Source organism: Dermochelys coriacea, chromosome 1 (assembly GCF_009764565.3).
Source record: "Dermochelys coriacea isolate rDerCor1 chromosome 1, rDerCor1.pri.v4, whole genome shotgun sequence".
NCBI lineage: Eukaryota > Metazoa > Chordata > Testudines > Dermochelyidae > Dermochelys > Dermochelys coriacea.
The window spans coordinates 231,856,349-231,879,898 of record NC_050068.2 but is presented as its reverse complement, the minus strand read 5'-3'; the positions used below and the strand labels follow the sequence as shown (position 1 = coordinate 231,879,898).

Here is a 23,550-nt window from a genome sequence, read left to right as displayed (position 1 = left end):
CCCACCCCCCACCCCCTGCACACATACACTTTCTGATGACTCCCTTCCTCTAAATTCCCCATTTGTTCTTATCATTCATTCTAAGAAAACATTCTCTTCTCTAACTGCTGGGCCCAAATTCTGATCAGTTATGCCAGTGATTTAAATGGCTTTTCACCAGTGTACTGGAAGCAGAATGTGGTCCCTTGTGTTTGCTGGTTTCACAAGTACTGCTCGGCTTCACACTTAAGTGCTTTGCGGGCACGGGGCCAGGTTGCACAGGACGCAAGTGATTGCTGAATTTTGGCCAATATGTCATTCTTTACATACTTAGGCATCAGTCTAGTGAGGTATTTAAGCACATGCTTCATGTTAAGCACTTGAGTAATTCCCCCAAAGTTAGTTGAACTCCTACTTAAGGGCTTGCTTTCTGGATCAGGAACTTATAGTTTGATACTTCTAATATCAGTTTGGTATCTCTTTTTTTGAGCATTTATGTATAATTTAAATGGATGTATGATTTCTTTCCATATGAGAAATATTGCACTCTGTTCTCAGTGGTAAAAACATAGATTTTGTTTTTTAATAGAATGCTCATTACCTAGTTCTCTTTACTCCTGTATTTACATACAAGGTCCTCAAGCATCCCTTTAATGTTACATGCCCCAATCCTGCTATGAAATCTCTGTGTATGGGCGGACTCCCATGTCCAAATGGAGCCCCCATTGAGACTCTGCAAGGGGCCCACCTGCACAGATTCCATTGCAGGACTGTGTGTGTGTGTGTGTGTGTGTGTGTGTGTGTGTGTGTGTGTGTGTGTGTAAAATACCATTCACCTGTACACTTCTGTGTATATCCTACCCCTAAGCATAAATAAGAAAGTGTGATGGGGTAATAGGATGATACGATGCTTCTTCCTTGATTAATTAATGATGAAGCGTGGCCCTAGTAAATGTTAAGGTACCAATAAATACTTTATGCTTCGTCAATACCTGCACATAGTCACCAGTTCTTGTTTCTTTCTGTAATGCATGCAAAAGGAGTACATGTTTTTTAAGATGAGTCCCTAGTGTTCCTATTTGTTAAATATTCGGTACCTCCCCATGCCTTTTAAAGTTATGGCAAATTCTCGATTGCTTGAAATCCAGGAAACTGGCTTTGAATTTTCTTCATATCACTTACACACTCTTTTTATATACACAGGCTCCCCACATCCACACACACACTCAGACGCACAGGCAGTAGTCTTTTGCATGCAAAAATCACACACTTGCATACTGTGTGCACAGCACCCCGCAGATTTATTCTATTAGCTTCTGCATGCTAATAACACAGTTGCAGTGTGATCAACTTGTGCCTGTTAATTTCACACTCGCAAATCAAATCAATCCCCCATGTGCTCAGGCATCCCCTACCTAGACAATGGTTTCCTGCATATTAATTAAGGTCACACAAGCGGTGATTATGATTCCATACGCACAGTTCTCATGTGCACAGCCAGCCCTAGCACAGGCAATCTGCTTCTGCATGTTGGGAGTTCACTACCCCCCTTGATTCCCCCTCTTCTCCGGGCTATATGTGGCATTTAGAAGCTCTGACAATCTGCTCCAAATGTTTTCCATATTTGTTCAGCCTCCTTGATTCAAATACCAGGAACAACTCAGCCAGCACATAGCGAAGCTTCGGGGGCACACACACACAAAAAAAAGCAACCCCTCAACACGCCCATCAGCCAGGAAAAAAAAAAAGTTCATCAACATGAGGAAAGAGGAGAAGAAACCTCAGAACAATACGTCCCTTAATAACCAGAACCAGGCAGGGAAGGCACCTGAAGGGGAGAAAAGCACCGATCCAGCCAAGCAGCAGGAGCCAGCAATGAAGAAGAAAGCCAAGGGGGATCCCAAAACGGGCCAGGAGGAGGAATCCCACACTTGTTGTTGCTGCCGTTTCCCACTGCTGGTTGCTTTGTTGCAGCTGGTGTTAGGCATCTCTATAACAGTGCTGGGCTTCATTATGGCAGGCATCAGCTCTTCTTTACTAGTCAGAGACACTCCATATTGGGCTGGGATAATTGTAAGCATAAAGTCTGTTTCTACATAAAGTGCATTTGCCAACATTAATGCAATCTGCATGATGCTACACTTAAGACTAACCAACTGCATGTCCTACACCATATATGAGCTAAACTAACTATAAATATTCCTGCAATTATATGTCTAATTTACTTTCCCAAGGAAACTTGCAATATAATATAATCCTTCATATTCTTCCCCAAAACACCCAATACCTTGAATAAAATATAGGGTTGTGGTGCACCAGATGTATATTATGTTACCTATTAACCTGTTTGCTATTAAATGATGGTTAGTAATATTGAAAAAAAATGTTTACTACTTATGTTGTTATCCCCCCCAAAAAAACCAGTCAGGTTTAAGAGAGTGAAAGTATAATTATAAACCTCTAATTCAATGTGTTTATAATAGTGTCAGAAAAGAACTGGCTGTTCTTTTAGCGTCAACACTGTGATGAGTTAAAAACAGACTGTAACTTAACCCCTTTCATTCCCCCCTCCACATCCCAAATCCTTTGCCATAGAACACACCACATGTGGCTCTTCGGATTAAAGGGTTACTATGAAATGCAAAACAAGTAAGTCTGTAGAGTCTGAAGCGTGTGACACAAGCCAGCTAAAATGAGGAAATTTGAAGTTGTGAGTGACAGGCTAGCCTTGTCTAATGCAGTTAGGCATAAAAAATACAGTGGCAGGAGTAAAGGGTGGGGTCCCTGGTAAGTCTATTATGATCATGCACATATACGCAATCAGCTAAGAAATACAGCCCAAATCCTGAGCACAGGCCGCTCCTGTAGAAGTCACTAGGAGTTGGGGGGCACTCAGCATCTCTCAGGATTTGGCCTTGTTTTATTTAATCATTTTTAGAGAGACAGTACATGTGGCTATGGTAACATTCCTGTGTTGGGGACTGTATTATATATGTTTTCTATGCCTGTTATTTTTCCCCAAAGGACCATATTTCAAGTAGATGTATTCTTATGTATTTGTACTAATTCTGAGTGCTATTCAACTATGGAACATACAATCTCCCACCAAGTAAATAAATATTTAGGCACTATAACAAAGAAAAGATTCTTGATGCAGTAGACCAGTGTATAGTGTACCACATAAACATAAATTCTTATTAGTTTGAGGATTATTTGACCTGAATTGTTATGGTTAATTGTATTAATCCAGCTGCTGCACATAACAATTACATCTTTGTGTTAGCAATCCTTATCAAATTATCTCTGAGACCTAAAAGTCAAAGGCCCAATCCTGAAAAAGTTGGAATGATCAGGACCTGAGTTTCTAAACAGATAATGGCTCGTTTTAATTAGCCCTTTCCCCTTTTTCTCTCTTCTTCCGAAATATAGATCTAAAAGTTCAGTTATGTCTTGCATGGTGAAATTCTACCCTCACTTACAGAAGAGAAATTTCCAATAGGACTTGCTCCATTACAAGGTGAGGGTGGAAGGGGAACAATAAACTAGGGCATGCAACATTTCCACTTCATTTTTTTAAGTTAACATGTCCTAAAGTTTCTGCAAACACTGATGGTCAGATTCTCTTCTCAGATCCACACTATGGATCTCCCAAATTTTGAATAACCTCTTCATTAGAAGGACAGATAAACAGCCACAAAGATTCAGGACTAGATCTCCAGCGGGAGTAAATTGGCATTGCTCCATTGAAGTCAGTGAGGGCATGCAAGTTTACAGCTGCTGAGCATGCTCCTTGATTTGCCTGTATGCAGCCAACATATATATATATAAAAAAAGTGGTAGACCTGAGAATCGGCACATAAAGCTGTGCTACCCTTCCAGAGGGAGTCCCCAGCCAGGCCAATGGTCACTGAGGTTTTGTGACCAACCCATAACTCGGGTAATATTTGCCATGATTTATGAACCGTTTGCAGGAATTTGGACTGACATTTGGATGGGTGTGGGCTGGGTATAAATAATGCAAAACTTAGTTGTTTTGCATGGCTTCCACCTGAAGCCAGGCAAAAATTTGTACGTTTACACTTTGAGTTAGCCTAAAATTTCAAAGCAAAACTCAAGTCTGAACTAAAACTGCTGGGTTTTGCACACATCAACCTGCATGACCTCTGTGACGGCAGAGCTCCCACAGACACTAGAAACACAAGATTCTGGCTACATAATTCTTAGGATCTCTTTGCTTTGAGCATTACAATCATTTCACCTTTTCACCTATATAGAAGACCTAAAGATACAAAAGTAATGGGAGCCAATTTAAGAATCTAGCTAGAGTATTAAATAATAATATGTTGGCTAGACTTGCAGCTCTCAGTCTGTGGGTTGCTCTACCAAGTTGGGTTACCAGCAGGTTTTGGTGTAGGCACATTCCTTACCAGCACAATTACACGTGCCACTGACTGGGTTTCTGTACACACTATCTGGTCTTGGAGTTGAATGGTGTGGTGACCATGAGAATGTTCTTCCTGATACATGTGTTTCAGGGAGAGTGAGAAGTGGAGAGACAAGTGTCTGAGAGCTACTGAGAAAACTCACACACACCAAATGTAGGGGAGGAAAGAGAAGCATGTTGTTTTCCATTCCCAGCAGCCAGGCTCAGGTGGAGGAGGTTGGGAATGGCACTGAAAGAGAGAGGTGAGATTGAGAAGTTGGAGCTGTAACTCCCGGCATCCAGGAGAGACGATGTTTAAATGGAGCTCAAGTGATGTCAGGAGAGCTGTGGGAGCTGATGCAAAGGATTACAAGATATTGGTTCATGAGAGCTTAAAAAATAAAGAGGTAGCTGAGAAGTTGTGCCATTATTTGTTCATATATGGTTACACTGTGATGGATATACAAGCTGCTTGTTGGGACGCTGGCTGGGAAAGGTTGAGAACCTGTGAGCCAGAGAAAAGTTTGCCAGTGTAGGACAAAAGTTCCCAGGACCTTTGCCGGTGGTCAGTAGGACAGAATATTCTGGAAACTATGCATTAGAGAATTTGGAGATGAGGTGCTCCATGGAGGAGATCTATTGTGTTAGAACACCCTGCATGCAGATATCCTGCTCACAGTCTTTTGGGCTGGTATTAGGCCAGTGTAGAGATTGGAGATCATGCAAAGGGCATGGGATGGAGTGTGTCTTGCTCATAAAACAAATATGCTCCTATTCTGTAGCAGAAAGTGCATCTTTCTGGAACTTATTTATTAACGCAGAAATGAGCAACATTGCCTTTCTTGGCAGTGCAGCAGAACGGAAAGAAGTGGTGTAAAATATCAATGTGTGCTTGTTTTAGTATCATCCCACTCAAGTACTCTTTTCAAAGTATTTGATTAGTGTTCAGATTCACCAACTGTTTAAGAACTGTAAAATATATTATCAAGACCTTTTTAATGAAGTTAAAGACAGTGGGCTAAATTCACCCCCAGTGTAACTCCATCAGAATTACAGCAGGAATGAATTTAACCCCCAGCTGTTGTTGAAATATGACAGAAAAATGAAGGAAAACTGCTAATGTGTTAAACAGATCCTGACTGATTTTTTGCTTTATTAGTGGCAAAGGTATTTTCAGTTAGGAATAGTGTGACAAAGTGCTTTAATCCATTAGCATGAATGAAAGGGAACTTGTCTAGTGAAGCAACTAGAACAAAATGTTCCCAGTGAAAACCAAACCAAGCAAAACTAGTGTGGATTCAGGTTTCATTTCAAATTCAAAACTTGGCCTCAGTTTGTTGTGATAAGACTCCACAAATCTGTTGAATAAACTTGGGCTGCTTTTTGGTTCTGTGGCTATTGTGTCACCTTACCACCACCACACTATAGGCAATCGGTGTGGACAGAATCTGGGACCCATAGCTCCGAAAGCACAGGCTTCTACCACTGAGCAAAACCAGTAACACCATGGATTAGTAGCAGTAGTAGGCTCTTATCTTCTGTATGGACTAGCTGCTAGAGAAGGAAGTGATACACTTAGCCGCATCACACTAAAACTATTTCAACATGAAACCAGGTGAAACTTAGCAATTTCAGCTGAGTTTCATTTGAAATACAAGGGTTGCTATTTAGAAACCAAAGGAAAGGTTCATGGGCTTTGTGTAGCTGAGCTTCATGTAGTTCTAGGCACTATTGGGCTTTGTGCCCAGAGAGCAAAAGCGGAGTTACCAGTCTCCTGCTTCAGTCTCAATGACCTATTCCCTTTAAAAACAGAATGTACCTGTTGTATCACTAGAACCAGGTAAATAAATTAAGATAAAAAAGGAGATGACTGAAACCTCTGTCCAGAGCTTGGCTCTAACTCAAGCTGAACCCCTTTTTATGCAATTTTGAAAATATTCAGATAAATGTTCTGCCATTGGAAGCAGGGCTTTCGAAGAGATGTGGCACTGAGCCAGGAGTGCTGAATCATTTGCTAGGTTCTGCCCTGATGTGCCATGTTACTTTAGGCAAGTCGCTTTAGGCCCAGATCCTCAAATGTATGTAGGCCCCTAGCTCCTATTGAAATCAATGGGAATTAGGCATCTAAATACCTGTGAGATTCTGGACCTTAATTTCTCTTTTTTCTCCTCTGTAAAATGGGAATAATAATGATTATCCATCCATCTTTTTGCTTTGATGAAAAAGCCCTATAGAAGCATTATGTATTCTTCTTCTTCTTGTTCATTTTCATTTCCTTCTGGCCTCTCCACACCCAGATCCCAGTCCGTACTAGAAGCACAAATAGTGAATTTCTCCATGAAAGTCTATTCTCTCAGTATTTCCATCATGACCGGAAGTAGGAAGTGTCAGAAATCTCACAAGCAAGCCTGTTCCCCTGAGATGTTCAGATATTTCTCCAAACCTCATGGGAACTATCTTAAGTCAGGGCTGCTTATCAGAGCTGCCCAACAGGTTTTGAGGTGCCCTCATTTTAATTCTCTTTTAAAAACCTATTTTTTTTAATTATTTGGGTTTTTTAGGAGACTTGAAAATCTGAGATACCTAACTTCCTCCCAGACTACAGGTCTAGATGAATCTGTTTTTACATTTTATTGTGTTATGGTTAAATATTAAGATCTACTTTACAGTGGTCCATAAAAGAAAATAGAATAGCTCTTTTCAGCTTCTGGTCTGAAAAACCTGATCTGGCTTTTGTTTATAGTTCCAGTTAATCTGTTTGGACACAGGAGACTAGTTATTAACATTGTTTTTTGTTTCTAGCTTGTTCAAGCTCTTGGAATCAAGTCTTCTCTCATTCACACTGGTGTGAATCAGGACTGCATCCATTGGAGTAAATGGAGTTATGCCGGGGAAAACTGGAGAAAGGTCAGGTCCGTTGAGATTCCCAGGCACACTTTCTCATGGGCAGCAGATTTCAAAGGAACTGTAGTCTCATTAGTTCTCAAAACCTCATATTAGCTGGCCTTGCCCATCTCCAGATGGGCTAGAAGAGAGAGAAAACTGTGGAATTCACAAAAAAATAAAAACCCTTCTTCAGGACACAGAAGAAACAGTATGTGTGTTCTGCATTTAAAGCATAAAACCTTCTCCTCTTACTCACAACCATTTTTAAAGTACTTTCAGTTGGGGAGAGATTCCCCCCTGCCCCAAAAGGGTTGAGCTCCCATCTAGGCATTTCGATAAGGATCAAATTTTTAAAAAGCGCTCAGTGTCCTGCAGCTCCCATTGTGACACTTAATAGGAAATATTTTAAGAGCTCAGAACCCAATGAGTTGATCTCTACTGAAAACCGGCGACTTATTTTGGCCCCTGCATGAGAGCTGAACACTTCTTAAAGACTGGTTCTTAGGCATAAATTCCTTCCTTTCCTTCCCATCTCTGACCTCCAAGTCCACCCTCTCCTCCACTCTATTCTGTGAAAGTGAGGCCTATTCATCTTCAGCCTCTCAAACCCATCTCCTCCTGCCCTTGCCTCTTTATTCTCTTTCATTTCCTCCCCTCCCTTATCTTTAACTTCTTTCTTTGCTCTGCTGACAAATGCACTCTTGTTGGCTGAAAATACTTACCATTGACAACACTCTTAAGCCGCTGCCCTTTCTCCCACATTATTTTTTTTTCCTCCTTCAAGGTGGTTGACCTTTGACCTTAAACTACCTAGACCAGTCGTTCTTAACCTTTTCCATGGTCTTGTTCCACACCAGGACATTTCCTCCCACCCCCCACATCATCACAGAACTTGACCTCTTTCCCAGAATCTTCCTCATGTTTAGCAATATGGTGGCCATTGGCTTATTGATTCCTGTTCATAGCAGCCTGTGGGGGGTCTGGCTTCCATTCTCTGACCACTATTGATTTTAGGTTGAGGGCTAGTGGAGCAAGACTGATACAGGTTTTTATGGTGCAAAAGCTAGACAGAGTTTTAATTGCAATGTTCTGTGAATGTTATCAGTCCTCATTTATATCGTGCCAGAAATGTATATGGCACTTCGTAAAACCTTCAGTAGAATGAGACATGCTTTTTGCCTCAGGTAGTTCACAGGAGAGACAAAACCAATAAAGACACAATGAAGCATGTGGCAAACAGTTCAGTAAAGGAAGGTGTGGAAAGATTTTTTTGGGGGGGAGGCACGAGGGGCAACAAGTGAAGAATAGTTCCTGAAGGTAACTGCTTTTGAGGTAGGATTTTCAGGAAAGAGAGAGAAGGCACCTTATGGAGAAGAATCAGAAGGCCGTGCAAGTCAGTCCAGCCAATTATTGGGTTGGCTGAGGAGCTGGCCCCTAGTCCCATTTATGAAAAGACTTTTAAAAAATATCTCCCAGCACTCCATATCCCTCTAAGACTCTGATAAATGAGATATTTAATTGACATATTTCCAGTGGTTAAAGCAGGTGACTCTGACTTTGAACTTGGGGTTTTATTCCTGGCTCTGTGCTGATGCTTTCATTGGCCATTCATTGCCATACTTAGCTGCCTAAATCAATATTTAAGCATCTAAATGGGTGTCCTAATTTGCAAAGGGGCTGAGCACCTGCTGGGCTCAATAGGAATTGAGGTGCTCTGCACCTCTGAAAATCAGGCCACAAACACTTAATTTTTCTGTGTCTTCAGATTCTCAAAGCTCAATCCTCAGGTATCCCTGAAAGGAACATGACTCATCTTTGAGCTGGAGGACGTAGAGGTGGACGTAAAGCAGCATCTGTTCCTTGACCCTTTGTAAGGTCACTGGACCACTCCAGCACCCATAATTCCCAGTGAATGCCATGCAGTTCTATGGTCAACTTGTGCTTTTTGTGTAATGCAAAGTTTCTTTACAAAGGGGATGAGGAACAGACCCTCCAGCTTCAAAATTGGTACAATGATACGTATTGAATGCACAGGGGTTTTGTTGCTTAATTGTTGGTAAAGTGCTTTGAGATCTTTGGGCAAAAGGGGTCATAAAAGTATAAAATATTATTGTATTGGAGTGTGCCAGGGAAAAGGACTTTACTATGCTATAAAGCAATGACAATTAAGGCCATTTTGTAATTTACATGTTGATTGGTTGAGGCTAGCTAGACAGGTGGTGTTAATTGTACAATATAGACTGGACAGGGCATACTGTAATTTAAACTGATCATATAAAGTGAATAATGTCCACCACTCCCCTTCTTTAAGCTATTTATATCTAAATCATATTACACTTTTAACAGCTCATACAGAAGGATCGTTATCTGTACACTGTCTCACCAGTATAAGACGACAATACACATTCATATGAACAAACCATAGTCCTCCCCTCCTGCCTTGATTTTTCCAGGCCACAACACAGGATCCTCCTCATTGCTATGCATGAGTCATATGCATTGGCTTCTCAGTGATGGGCCTTCCAAATTTCAGGCCACAGCTTTGTCCTCAATTATTGTCTTTTCTATGAGAAGTATGAGCAGCTTGAGCAGGAAATATTTGATCTTATTCTATACTGATCTGGGGGATGATGGGTTTGGCCATTTAAATCCACGGAAACTTCTTCACTTCTCAAAGTATGAGAGAAGAAAGATACTTTCTAGTCAGCTCTGGACCCATGCTGGTTTTGGGGGATGGGTTGGTTGTTGCTGTGGACACCAATTCTAGCAGCAGTTGTGGATGTGGCTTTCAGTCATGTTTTACCTACTATACAACCTGGCTGGGTTTTTAACTGTCACTAGTTTTTAGAGAAACTACTTTAAATCTTTCATAAAAGGTGACAATTAAAACTGACACAGTCAAGGCAGCTAATGGAAATCATAACCATATAGGCATCTATTTTTTTTTTTATACAGGCCATTTTTAATTGGTCATGATGAACATCAAAAATTGGAGTTGGGGGGCGGGGTTGCTTCAGATAAATACCCAGAAATTTGGCTGTTTAATTTAACCTTCTTCAAAGCACCTGAACCTCTGGACTGTGCAAAATGGGGTACATTTTGTGAAAGAGGAGGTTTTGGGTTTTCTAGTACTTGCTTATAGTCTGGTCTGGAAATACCACTAAATAAACTAAGGGCTGGGGGAAAGCCAACAGGTGTGGAGGAGCATGTGGTTCGGATGGTCCTTAGGGCCACGGTTCTCAAAGCCGGTCCGCCGCTTGTTCAGGGAAAGCCCCTGGTGGGCCAGACAGGTTTGTTTACCTGTCCCATCCGCTGGTTCGGTCAATCGCAGCTCCCACTAGCCGCGGTTCGCTGCTCCAGGCCAATGGGGGCTGCGGGAAGGGCAGCCAGCATGTCCCTTGGCTCGCACCGCTGGAGCAGCGAACCGTGGCCAGCGGGAGCTGCAATCGGCCGAACCTGTGGACACGGCAGGTAAACAAACCGGTCTGACCCTCCAGAGGCTTTCCCTGAACAAGCGGCGGACCGGCTTTGAGAACCACTGCCTTAGGGGAGGAAACCAAAAATGGAGATTCCCTATGTCCTAATAAGGAGGAGAGGATGGAAAATGATAAAATACAGGGAGGATCTGATGAGAAACAGTCAATTGAAGAAAGTCCCATTCAATTACATCATGCAATAGGGACAGCCAAAAAAATGGCAAGTTTTTAAAATGCTTATATACCAATGCTAGAAGTCTAAATAATAAGATGGGTGAACTAGAGTGCCTAGTATTAAATGAGAATATTGATATAATAGGCATCACAGAAACCTGGTGGAATGAGGATAATCAATGGGACACAGTAATACAAAATATATCGGAAGGACAGAACAGGTCGTGCTGGTGGGGGAGTGGCACTATATGTGAAAGAAAGCGTAGAATCAAATGAAGTAAAAATCTTAAATGATTAAATTGTACTATAGAATCTCTATGGATAGTAATTCCATACTTGAAAAATAAGAATATAGCAATAGGGCTATATTACAGCACCACCCTGGTCAGGTGGTCTAATGACTCTGAAATGCTCAGGGAGATTAGAGAGGCTATTAAAATAAAAAACTCAATAATAATGGGCGATTTCAACTATCCCCATATTGACTGGGTACAAATCAACTCAGGAAGGGATGTTGAAATAAAGTTTCTTGACCCCTTAAATGACTGCTTCTTGGAGCAGCTAGTCCTGGAAACCACAAGAAGAGAGGCTATTCTTGATTTAGTCCTAAGTGGAGCACAGGATCAGGTCCAAGAGGTGAATATTGCTGGATCGTTTGGTAATAGTGACAATATAATTAAATTTAACATCCCTGAGGCGGTAAAAACTCCACAGCGGCCCAATACTGTGGCATTTAATTTCAGAAATGGAAACTACATAAAAATGAGGAGGTTAGTGAAACAGAAATTAAAAGGTACAGTACCAAAAGTAAAATCCCTGCAAGCTGTGTGGAAACTTTTTAAAGACACCATAATAGAAGCTCAACTTAAACGTATACCCCAATTTAAAAAAAACTAGTAAGAGAACAAAAAAAAAGAGCCACTGTGGTTACACAAAGTAAAAGAAGCAGTGAGAGGCAAAAAGGCATCCTTTTAAAAAGTGGAAGATAAATCCTAATGAGGACAATAGAAAAAAGCATAAACTCTGGCAAATGAAGTGTAAAAATATAATTAAAAAGACCAAAAAATAATTTGAAGAACATCTAGCCAAAGACTCCAAAAGTAATAGCAATTTTTTTTAAATACATCAGAAGCAGGAAGCCGGCTAAACAGCCAGTGGGCCCACTGGACGATGGAGATGCTAAAAAAAACCACTCAAAGACGTTTAGGCCATTGTGGAGAAACTAAATGAATTCTTTGCATCGGTCTTCACTGTGGAGGATGTGAGGGAGATTCCCAAACCTGAGCCATTCTTTTTGGGTGACAGATCTGAGGAACTGTACCAAATTGAACTGTCATTAGAGGAGGTTTTGGAACAAATTGATAAAGGAAACAGTAATAAGTCTCCAGGACCTGATGGTATTCAACCAAGAGTTCTGAAGGAACTCAAATGTGAAATTGCAGGACTACTAACTGTCATCTGTAACCTATCATTTAAATCAGCTTCTGTACTAAATGACTGGAGGATAGCTAATGTGACACTAATTTTTAAAAAGGGCTCCAGAGGTGACCTTGGCAACTACAGGCCAGTAAGCCTCACTTCAGTATCGGGAAAATTGGTTGAAACTATCGTAAAGAACAAAATTGTCAGACACATAGATGAACATAATTTGTTGGGAAATAGTCGACATGGTTTTTGTAAAGGGAAATCACGCCTCACCAATCTACTAGAATTCTTTGAGGGGATCAACAAGCATGTGGACAAGGTAGATCCAGTGGATATAGTGTACTTAGATTTTTAGAAAGCCTTTGACAAGGTCCCTCACCAAAGGCTCTTAAGCAAAATAAGCAATCATGGGATAAGAGGGAAGGTCCTCTCATGCATTGGTAACTGGTTAAAAGATAGGAAACAAAGGGTAGGAATAAATGATCAGTTCTCAGAATGGAAAGAGGTAAATAACGGTGTCCCCCAGGGATCTGTACTAAACCCAATCCTATTTAACATATTCATAAATGATCTGGAAAAAGGGGTAAACAGTGAGGTGGCAAAATTTGCAGATGATAACTATCTTGTAGTTTTGTAAGTCCCAATCAGACTGCGAAGAGCTACAAAAGGATCTCACAAAACTGGGTGACTGGGCAACAAAATGGCAGATGAAATTTAATGTTGATAAATGCAAAGTAACGCATGTTGAATATGTATAGTTAGGATCTGTGAGAGTGATGGGTCGTCCTTCAGGTTAGGTTTCAGATCCTTGATGATGCGTTGGAGAGGTTTTAGTTGGGGGCTGAAGGTGATGGCTAGTGGCGTTCTGTTATTTCCTTTGTTGGGCCTGTCCTGTAGTAGGTGACTTCTGGATGATCCATCACTCTCACAGATATTGGGAGAGAGGCCAGTCCTTGCTTACAGACAGCCCCCCAACCTAAAGCAAATATTCACCAGCAACCACACACACCACACAACAGAAGCACTAACCCAGGAACCTACCCTTGCAACAAAGCCCATTGCCAACTGTGTACACATATCTATTCAGGGGACACCATCATAGGGCCATCAGCCACATTATCAGAGGCTCGTTCACCTGCACATCTACCAATGTGATATATGCCATCATGTGCCAGCAATGCCCCTCTGCCATATACATTGGTCAAACTGGACAGTCTCTACATAAAAGAATAAATGGACACAAATCAGACATCAAGAATTATAACATTCAAAAACCAATCGGAGAACACTTCAATCTCTCTGGTCACTCGATTACAGACCTAAGCCTAAGAGTGGCTATTCTTCAACAAAAAAAACTTCAAAAACAGACTCCAAGGAGAGACTGCTGAATTGGAATTAATTTGCAAACTGGATACAATTATCTTAGGCTTGAATAGAGACTGGGAGTGGATGGGTCATTACACAAAGTAAAACTATTTCCCCATGTTATTTCCCCCACCCTGCACAGTTCCTCAGACGTTCTTGTCAACTGCTGGAAATGGCCTATCTCGATTATCACCACAAAAGGTTTTCTTCCTTCCTCCCTCCCCTTCCTGCTGGTAATAGTTCATCTTAAGTGATCACTCTCCTTACAGTGTGTATGATAAAACCCATTGTTTCATGTTCTCTGTGTATATAAATCTCCCCACTGTATTTTCCACTGAATGCATCCGATGAAGTGAGCTATAGCTCATGAAAGCTTATGCTCAAATAAATTTGTTAGTCTCTAAGGTGCCACAAGTACTCCTTTTCTTTTTGCGAATACAGACTAACATGGCTGCTACTCTGAAATCTAAGATAGTGAGAGGTGACTTGTAGTGGGTGATTATGGAATAACTTGCTCATAAGGAAAGTTTCTTCCTAACTTCATCTATTAGCGGTTGGCTTATTCCCTGAAGTATGAGGGTTTATATTCCTCTTTAAAAAGGTGCATTCTATTTAATATAACTCTGGGTATTCTCATTATCCATAAAAATGTGTAATTCTCTTGGCCTCAGTGTTATCATATGTCATTGGGTTCCACAGGTTACAAATATGTTGCTTTTCACTGTTTACACTTTTGACTACAAGGATTATTTTCTAAAATTCCCGCTAACTAGACCATATAATAGAGCAGATGAGTAAAATTAGTCACCTGCATAAGTATTTCCAGATAGGTTTTGAGTTATGGCCCAAGATGTTCATTTAAACCAGATTTTCATCTCTTTTCAGACATTTTCAGCTCTCCTGCCTCTCCCATCTCAGCACCATATGTTTTCCAAAATCTGTAGGAAATTCTTGGAAGGCAAATATACATCATTTGACTGAGAGGCCTACCTATTTTTAGGGCCACACTTTGCCTGAAATTGCAGCAGCAACAAACCCTCATAATGTATTAGGCAGAAAAAAGAGCAGATTAGAGCAATCCATGGTTTGGACAGCTGTAGGAATAAGGCAAACCATGTTAATACATCAGAGTGTGACAATAACTAATACTTCCCCCAATTATGTATATTACATCAACATCTTAATCATTACCAGATTGTATTCTGCTATCTATCCTCCATCTTTGTGTTGAGACCTTGTGTGATTAAAGTATGAGAAAGTTACAAGAAACTTAAAATAAGGGTGATTGGATAGGGAGGGCAAATCCGGTGGGCCTTACTTAAGAAAAACACCAGTGAGTTCCATGGGAATTTGGTCAAAATAAAATCCTCTGGATTTGGCCCCTACTGAATGAGTGGATTGTGTGTATTTATCATTATGCTTTTGAAGATCATATTTTTTCTCACCGTTCGTTGCCATGGTTAGTTCAATGAGTGTAATAGGTTTGAGGGAGGACAATTAGTCATGTAGAGCAGTACGATGTTTTTGTGCTTCTGCTGCTGCCAGTCTGACTATGCTTTTTGGAAAACAATCAACCTTTGTCCTTTAAAGACAGGTGTGGATGTTCAGCATGTGACTTTATTTTGGCAGTAAGAAATGTAGTTAGTGTTGCTGGCTTTTTGCTGTGGCAGATTGGAGGAAAGACTTTTCACTGCTTTCGTTCCACTTTTTAGATGACTAAGCTACGTAAAGAGTGGCATCTTGCATACTTTGATAGAATCTACTCTGCATATGTAAAATGGGTATTTGTAGTATGTCAGTCACCATTGTATTATTATTATCACTAAGTATTTCTTTTGTGGTATTGCCTCGAGTTCCCAATCAGGGACAAGTTCTCCAGTGCTAGGCACTGGGCACAATGAAAAGACAGTTTCTGTCCCAAAGATCTTACAAGCTATGGGCTATCCTGGAAAGGAATCATTGCAAGTCTAGTCATAAATAATTATATTTAGGTACCAGTATAGGGCCTGGTTCTGTTCCCACTGAAATCAACAAGTTATTAACTTCAACGGCAACATGATCTATCCCTGTTTTCAGAAAACAGACAATTTCAACCATTTTGATAGTGGTTTTATTTAAAAACTTTGATTAAAAACAACTAAAATGGATCCATTTAGAAATCTGCTAGATGGAAAGAATGTTGACATTTTCCACAAACTTTTTTTTTTAATTTTTCAACCAGCTCTCGTAAATTTTGTTTTCAGTGGTAGAGGATGTAGTAATCAAAATTAAACCTGTAACTTTTGTAAGTACATCTGTATCACATCCAGGTATTTTTCTAGGCAATACTTTTTGAAATTTAAACTCCTGTGGATTCCTTTCATGCAACTATCTGTTCAAAGAGGGGTGTATTAGCTCATACGGAAAATTATGAAACAGGAACTTGAAATAAACTCAGATTGAAATTTGCACAGGGTTGAAATGCTTATTCCTAGTTAGTCAGCTAATAAGATCAGCTCTTATAACTCCTAAATATTATTCCATAACTCTTATGGAATCTGTTTTGTTTGTGTAACAAATGCATATTGATTGATAACCTAGTGCTAAGGTTAGTGCATCTTACATTATATATTTAGTCAATAAGGCATGGGAAGTCTGTTTCATGCTGGGATATTGCAATAGTTATTGAACCTCAGAATGTCACATTTCCTTATGCTATTTTATAATCAACATTAACAGCATGCATAACACACACATGCTAGAACATAGTCACTTAAGGAGTCTTTAAGAATATTTACCAAAAGATGTTTGTTCTATTGCACTTCATGGGCATAATTCAAAACTGATCTTTTAATAACACAGAGAAACATGTAAACTGTTCTCTAACTGTTCTGTACTCAAGTTTGCTTCAAAGAGAGAGTCTACCTTTTCAAAAAACTTAAATGTAAACTAGATATTTGTTGTAATCCCTAAAAATCTAAGATTTGGGCAGGAGTTATTGTATTTACCAGTCAACATCAGGTGCTTGCCAGCTTCCTCTTCTTCAGATCTTTGGTTAACAAAAAAACCCAACCAAACAAAAAAAAAAAAAACAGGATTAAGCCTTCTAAAATATCCTGTTCAAACCTTGCCTGAAACCTGACTTGATGTAATCCTTTATAAATGCCCATTAACTGTGCTCTCCAATTATCCTTTAGTATATTATTTAAATCCCAGAGGAATCCTACAAAGTGTATGCAGGATGGAAATGCTTTTGAATGATACTTCTTCATACTGAAAGATTTCTGAAGATGGGCCAGATCCTGCTCCTGTTCAAGTCAGTAGGTGTTTTGCAACTGACCTAATGGGATTTGGATGAGCTCCTATTTCTTTAGGACTTTTTTTTACTGTAAAAGAATCCTAACTTATCATTAGATACCATGTTAAATAGAACCAGAGCCTGGTTTTGCTCTCAGTAGCACTAGTTTCAGACTGATCCTATTGGCTTGTACTGAGCTGTGCCAAATTTACACTCTCAAAAGTGAGCGCAAATCAGGACCATTGTGCCAAAAAAGTGTGTGTGTGGAGGGGAGAGGGTTCCCCCTGACAACCCTGTCAATTATTGCTGTCAGCAATAAAAAGAAAACAAATAAATTGGAGACAGTGTGCAGGTCATAGGACCAAACATAAATACACATGACATGGAAAGGAGTAAATAACACTGATGCTTTCTTTAGAAATGTTCTCAGGGAATACTACTTGACCATGTCTTACAGAAATGACATGAAAGACAACTTTATGGGTAAATCTGTTATTTCACACAGGTTTTGGAGGGACACTGCTGTGTATTCAGAGATACTGTCCTCCTAAAGGGAAACCGATGGAAGAACAGTTAGTAGTATTTGTTTTCCCATTAAAGCATAAACAGGAATGTTTTCATTCAATATAGTTTTACAAATTCTTGGATTTGTATTTTTTTCCCTCAATTCAGATGGCCCCCTGCAGTGTTGGGAACTCAAATACAATAGCATTATGATAGTGTGTGGAAAACCAGGTTGTGAAACTACTAACAGAAGTCCAGCTCCACAGCTGGTGTAGGCCAAGGGAGTTCCATTGACTTCCCTGGAGCGATGCCAATTTACATGAGCTGAGGATCTGGTCCAGAGGAAACAAAACCTACCAGCCTAGTTTCACTGGAAAAGCAGAGAGAATTCCTCTCAAAACACACACATAGGATTAAAGAGAAACAAGAACCTTAGAGCCCAGCTGGGTTCCCATTATAGTCAATGCAGGTTTCCCCATTGATTTTAGTGGGGGGAGGAGGAATGGGCCCTCAGATTTTTAACATTCATCCATTTTTCATAATCCAGGGTGCTACTAGTAAGGCATGTACAGAATACTGCTCAGTACCTAGGTGAGGCAGGATTTAACACCTTTAAAAAAAAAAACACACACACGTTAACTGGTCTCCTATAACTCAGAGTTAACCACATCCAGCCAACATGTTCTCAAAGGCATTAAACACCATGGTGCCCAGTGGTGCTTAAACATGTGCACATTAACACATTTTGGCTATCATGTTTTAATCCCCCCCCCCCCCCCCACACACACACCTTTTCCCCCATAATATAGACAGGCTCTATCACAATTCCTTCTGTCCACACTCAGACTTGATCCCTTTTATGGTCCTGAGCTTGTATATCATCCATGCTGTAGTCATACAGACCTGATGTAATAATCATCCAAGGGGCTCTGGCTGTCCCACTGCTTGCTCACCAGTGAGCTTGCCCCTCCCCCATCATTCGTGATCAAAAACAAAGAACTTGCAGTAGGCCCCACCAAACCAAATGAGACTTTGAATGAGAAGATTAAAGGAAGTCACAAGATGGGATCACAGATTCACATCTGACAAGGGCTAACCTAAGATGTGGGAATTTCATAAACAAACAGAACACTTCTATTCAAAGGTCTCAGAATCAGATTTAACATTTATTTAGAAGTTAGGAGAAAAACGTGATCAGTTGAAATTATTCCATCTGTTGGGACCTGATCCAAAGCCCATGGAAGTCAATGGAAAGAATCCCATTTAGTTCAATAGACCTTGGGTCAGGCTCTTAAAAATATAATTACAGAAGATTTAGGTTCTCTAGAACTAAAAAGACGAGTTACTACAATTGAGACCATACTGAGTGTGTGAGATGCTGCAGATATTACTTCTGGAGGACTTTTTTGTCTTTAGTTTAACAATCAACAATGTTAATCCCATGATTACTGGTGATCACTCAGTCTTCTGTGCTGAGGCACAAGATTGTGGGATTTGATTGTTGGCATGCCAAAGAATGCCATTGTATTCTTCTTGAGCACAGAGGTTGCAATGAACATCAGAGGTAGAAGGGTTAACTTTGGGACATCAAAACTCCAATAAGGAGTACCAAGAACACAGGGCAGCATGGAGTACATTTTTCATGGTGTGTTTAGTCAGTTAGGCAGCAGTAAAGCTTTTAAAAATGGTCTTGTCTTATCTTTTCCCCTGCTTTCACTTACTGATATGATGGTGTGAGTATTGTGTAATCTCCCCCCATACGTATTTGTTCTATAGAGCAGTGTTTCTCAACCAGGGTATGTGTACCCCTGGTGGCTCTCAGAGGTCTTCCAGGAGATACATCAGCTCATTTATATATTTGCCTAGTTGGTTCTACAATAGACAACAAAAAGCACAAGCGAAGTCAGTACAAACTAAAATTTCATACAGACAATGATTTGTTTATCCTGCTCTATATACTATACACTGAAATGGAAGAATAATATTTCTATTCCAATTGGTTTATTTTACAATTATATGGTAAAAATGAGGAAGTCAGCAATTTTTCAGTAATAGTGTGCTGGGACACTTTGTATTTATATGTCTAATTTTATAAGCAAGTGGTTTTGAGGTTAAGTGAAAATTGGGAATATGCAAGACAAATCCGACTCTTGAAAGGGGCACAGTAGTCTGGAAAGTCTGAGAGCCACTGCTATAGGTTTTATAGAGCACAAGCTGGAGGTCCATGGAGAGCTGGTCACATAGTTCTAGCTTTGGCTCCTGCAGGATTAGGGTTAGGTGAGCTTTTTGGTGAGATGCTAAGTGCTCTCACCAAAGTCGAGGATTTTAATCACCTCAAAGGAATGCTGAATAATTTGTAGGGCTGAGCCCACCCTGAAGAGCAAAATAAGACAGTGTAATTAATTCCATTTAAAAAAAATAAAGAATACTTGTTGCCCTAGATTCTGAGTTCAGAGCAGGGACTGTCCTTTGTAAGTGACTGAAAAGTGCCTAGCATGTAATAAGTCCTACTGCAAATATAGAATACTGCTAATAAAGACGGTGACAGTACATAAATACAGGTTTCAGAGTAGCAGCCGTGTTAGTCTGTATCCGCAAAAAATAAAAAGGAGTACTTGTGGCACCTTAGAGACTAACAAATTTATTTGAACAGAAGCTTTCGTGAGCTACAGCTCACTTCATCAGATGCATACAGTGGAAAATACAGTGGGGAGATTTTATATACACAGAGAACATGAAACAATGGGTGTTACCATACAGTCTGTAACAAGAGTGATCAGGTAAGGTGAGCTATTACCAGCAGGAGAGCGGGGGCGGGAGGCGGGGAAAAACCTTTTGTAATGATAATCAAGGTGGGCCATTTCCAGCAGTTGACAAGAACGCCTGAGGAACAGTGTGGGGCGGGGGTGGGAGAACAAACATGGGGAAATAGTTTTACTTTGTGTAATGATCCATCCACTCCCAGTCTTTCTTCAAGCCTAAATTAATTGTATCCAATTTGCAAATTAATTCCAATTCAGTAGTCTCTTGTTGGAGTCTGGTTTTGAAGGTTTTTTTGTTGAAGAATTGCCACTTTTAGGTCTGTAATTGAGTGACCAAAGAGATTGAAGTGTTCTCCAACTGGTTTTTGAATGTTCTATTTCTTGATGTCTGATTTGTGTCCATTTATTCTTTTATGTAGAGACTGTCCAGTTTGGCCAATGTACATGGTAGAGGGGCATTGCTGGCACATAATGGCATATATCACATTGGTAGATGTGCAGGTGAACGAGCCTCTGATAGTGTGGCTGATGTGATTAGGCCCTATGATGGTGTTCTACATAGAGTGCTTCCACCGACATGCACGGGCTGAAATTGTGGAAAAGCAGCATCACTGGCCCCATAAACTCAGCCGTGCAGAACATAATGCCATCCACAGCCTCAGAAACAACTCTGACATCATAATCAAAAAGGCTGACAAAGGAGGTGGTGTCATCGTCATCATGAATAGGTCAGAATATGAACAAGAGGCTGCTAGGCAGCTCTCCAACACCACACAGCACAAAAAGCACAAGAACATATCCATACAGACACCCCAGGAACCCAAACCAGTTCTGCTACCCAAGATCCATAAACCTGGAAATCCTGGACGCCCCATCATCTCAGGCATTGGCACCTGGACAGCAGGATTGTCTGGCTAAGTAGACTCCCTCCTCGGGCCCTACACTACCAGCACTCCCAGCTATCTTCGAGACACCACTGACTTCCTGAGGAAACTACAATCTATCGGTGATCTTCCTGAAAACACCATCCTAGCCACTATGGATGTAGAAGCCCTCTACACCAACGTTCCAACAAAGATGGACTACAAGCCTTCAGGAACAGTATCCCCGATAATGTCACAGCAAACCTGGAGGTTGAACTTTGACTTTGTCCTCACCCATAACTATTTCACATTTGGGAACACCGTATACCTTCAAATCAGTGGCACTGCTATGAGTACCCGCATGGCCCCACAGTATGCCAACATTTTTATGGCTGACTTAGAACAACACTTCCTCAGCTCTCAACCCCTAATGCCCCTACTCTACTTGCACTACGCTGATGACATCATCATCTGGACCCATGGAAAAGAAGCCCTTGAGGAATTCCACCATGATTTCAACAATTTCCATCCCACCATCAACTTCAGCCTAGACCAGTTCACACAAGAGATCCACTTCCTGGACACTATGGTGCTAATAAGTGATGGTCACATAACCACCACCCAATATCGGAAACCTACTGATTGCTATGCCTACCTACATTCCTCCAGCTTTCACCCAGACCATGCCACATGATCCATTGTCTACAGCCAAGCTCTACAATACAACCGCTATTTGCTCCAACCCCTCAGACAGAGACAAACACCTACAAGATCTCTATCAAGCATTCTTACAACTACAGTACCCACCTGCTGAAGCGAAGAAACAGATTGACAGAGTAAGAAGAGTACCTAGAAGTTACCTACTACAGGACAGGCCCAACAAAGAAAACAACAGAACGCCACTAGCCATCACCTTTAGCCCCCAACTAAAACCTCTCCAATGCATCATCATGGATCTACAACCTATACTGAAGGACAACCCATCATTCTCTCAGATCTTGGGAGACAGGCCTATCCTTGCTTAGAGACAGCCCCCACAACCTGAAGCAAATACTCATCAGCAACCACACAACAAAAACACTAATCCAGGAACCTATCCTTGCAACAAAGCCCGTTGCCAGCTGTGTCCACATATCTATTCAGGGGACACCATCATAGGGCCTAATCACATGAGCCACACTATCAGAGGCTCATTCACCTGCATATCTACCAATGTGATATATGCCATCATGTGCCAGCAATGCCCCTCTGCCATGTACATTGGCCAAACTGGACAGTCTCTACATAAAAGAATAAATGGACACAAATCAGACATCAAGAAATAGAACATTCAAAAACCAGTCAGAGAACACTTCAATCTCTTTGGTCACTCAATTACAGACCTAAAAGTGGCAATTCTTCAACAAAAAAAAACTTCAAAACCAGACTCCAACGAGAGACTGCTGAATTGGAATTAATTTGCAAACTGGATACAATTAATTTAGGCTTGAAGAAAGACTGGGAGTGGATGGATCATTACACAAAGTAAAACTATTTCCCCATGTTTGTTCTCCCCCCCCGCCGCCCCACACTGTTCCTCAGGCATTCTTGTCAACTGCTGGAAATGGCCCACCTTGATTATCACTACAAAAGGTTTCCTCCCCCACCCCCCGCTCTCCTGCTGGTAATAGCTCACTTTAGCTGATCACTCTTGTTACCGTGTGTATGGTAACACCCATTGTTTCATGTTCTCTATGTATATAAATCTCCCCACTGTATTTTCCACTGTCTGCATCTGATGAAATGAGCTGTAGTTCACAAAAGCTTATGCTCAAATAAATTTGTTAGTCTTTAAGGTCCCACAAGTACTCCTTTTCTTTTTTCCTATTACTGTTCGGCATAAGCAATTACTGTCATTGCCACAGCGCTGAAATGCAATCAGCACATCTCTGTATCTGTTTGTATTTAAGATGTAGTCCACACTGAAAAGTTTGAAAGCCTCTGCTCTAACCCATGCTATTCATGCATACAGGAAATGTTGCTGACTACAGTTAAACCCTGCAGTCTTTGCTAATAACATAAAAAAACCTGCAGATATCTTGTAACAAAGAGGATAGGTGGAATTTAGATTCATGATCCTATCCCTACAAGCCTGAACCATCCTTTGAGAGATGACAGTGGTTACTTATGATATAAATAGAAACTCACCCTGGAGATCACTGATCAAATTCTACTCTCATATGGGGCTGATCAAAAGCCCACTGAAATCAGTTGGAATTGCACATGGTCAAACACATCTCAGGATCTGGCCTGCAAATATTGTCCAAGATAACTAATTTTACTCTTTACATTTCTCCTGCATTGTTAGAAACCCAAACACAACAGCAATGGCTCATGCAGGAGAAACAGAAAATAAAATGCAATCACAGATCAGAGG

At 40.7% G+C, this 23,550-nt stretch overlaps 1 protein-coding gene across 4 annotated transcripts in view; it reads left to right on the top strand.

The window, feature by feature from the left end:
• The window catches only part of SSPN (sarcospan), a 64,019-nt gene that overhangs the window by 29,621 nt on the left and 10,848 nt on the right, over window positions 1-23,550 (top strand). The window contains exons 1-2 of one of the 4 annotated variants that reach the window (XM_043516192.1): window positions 1,924-2,052; window positions 3,409-3,496. The exons of 1 other annotated variant lie outside the window; for it this stretch is intronic. Coding sequence is in view for 2 of the 3 variants with exons in the window: in XM_043516184.1 (XP_043372119.1) it covers window positions 1,738-2,052 (315 nt within the window). In the remaining variant the exon portion in view is untranslated. Of the gene's footprint in view, window positions 1-1,311; window positions 2,053-3,408; window positions 3,497-23,550 lie in introns of those variants that run through there. 2 more of the 4 variants (XM_043516184.1, XM_038389083.2) reach the window with 2 other exon arrangements.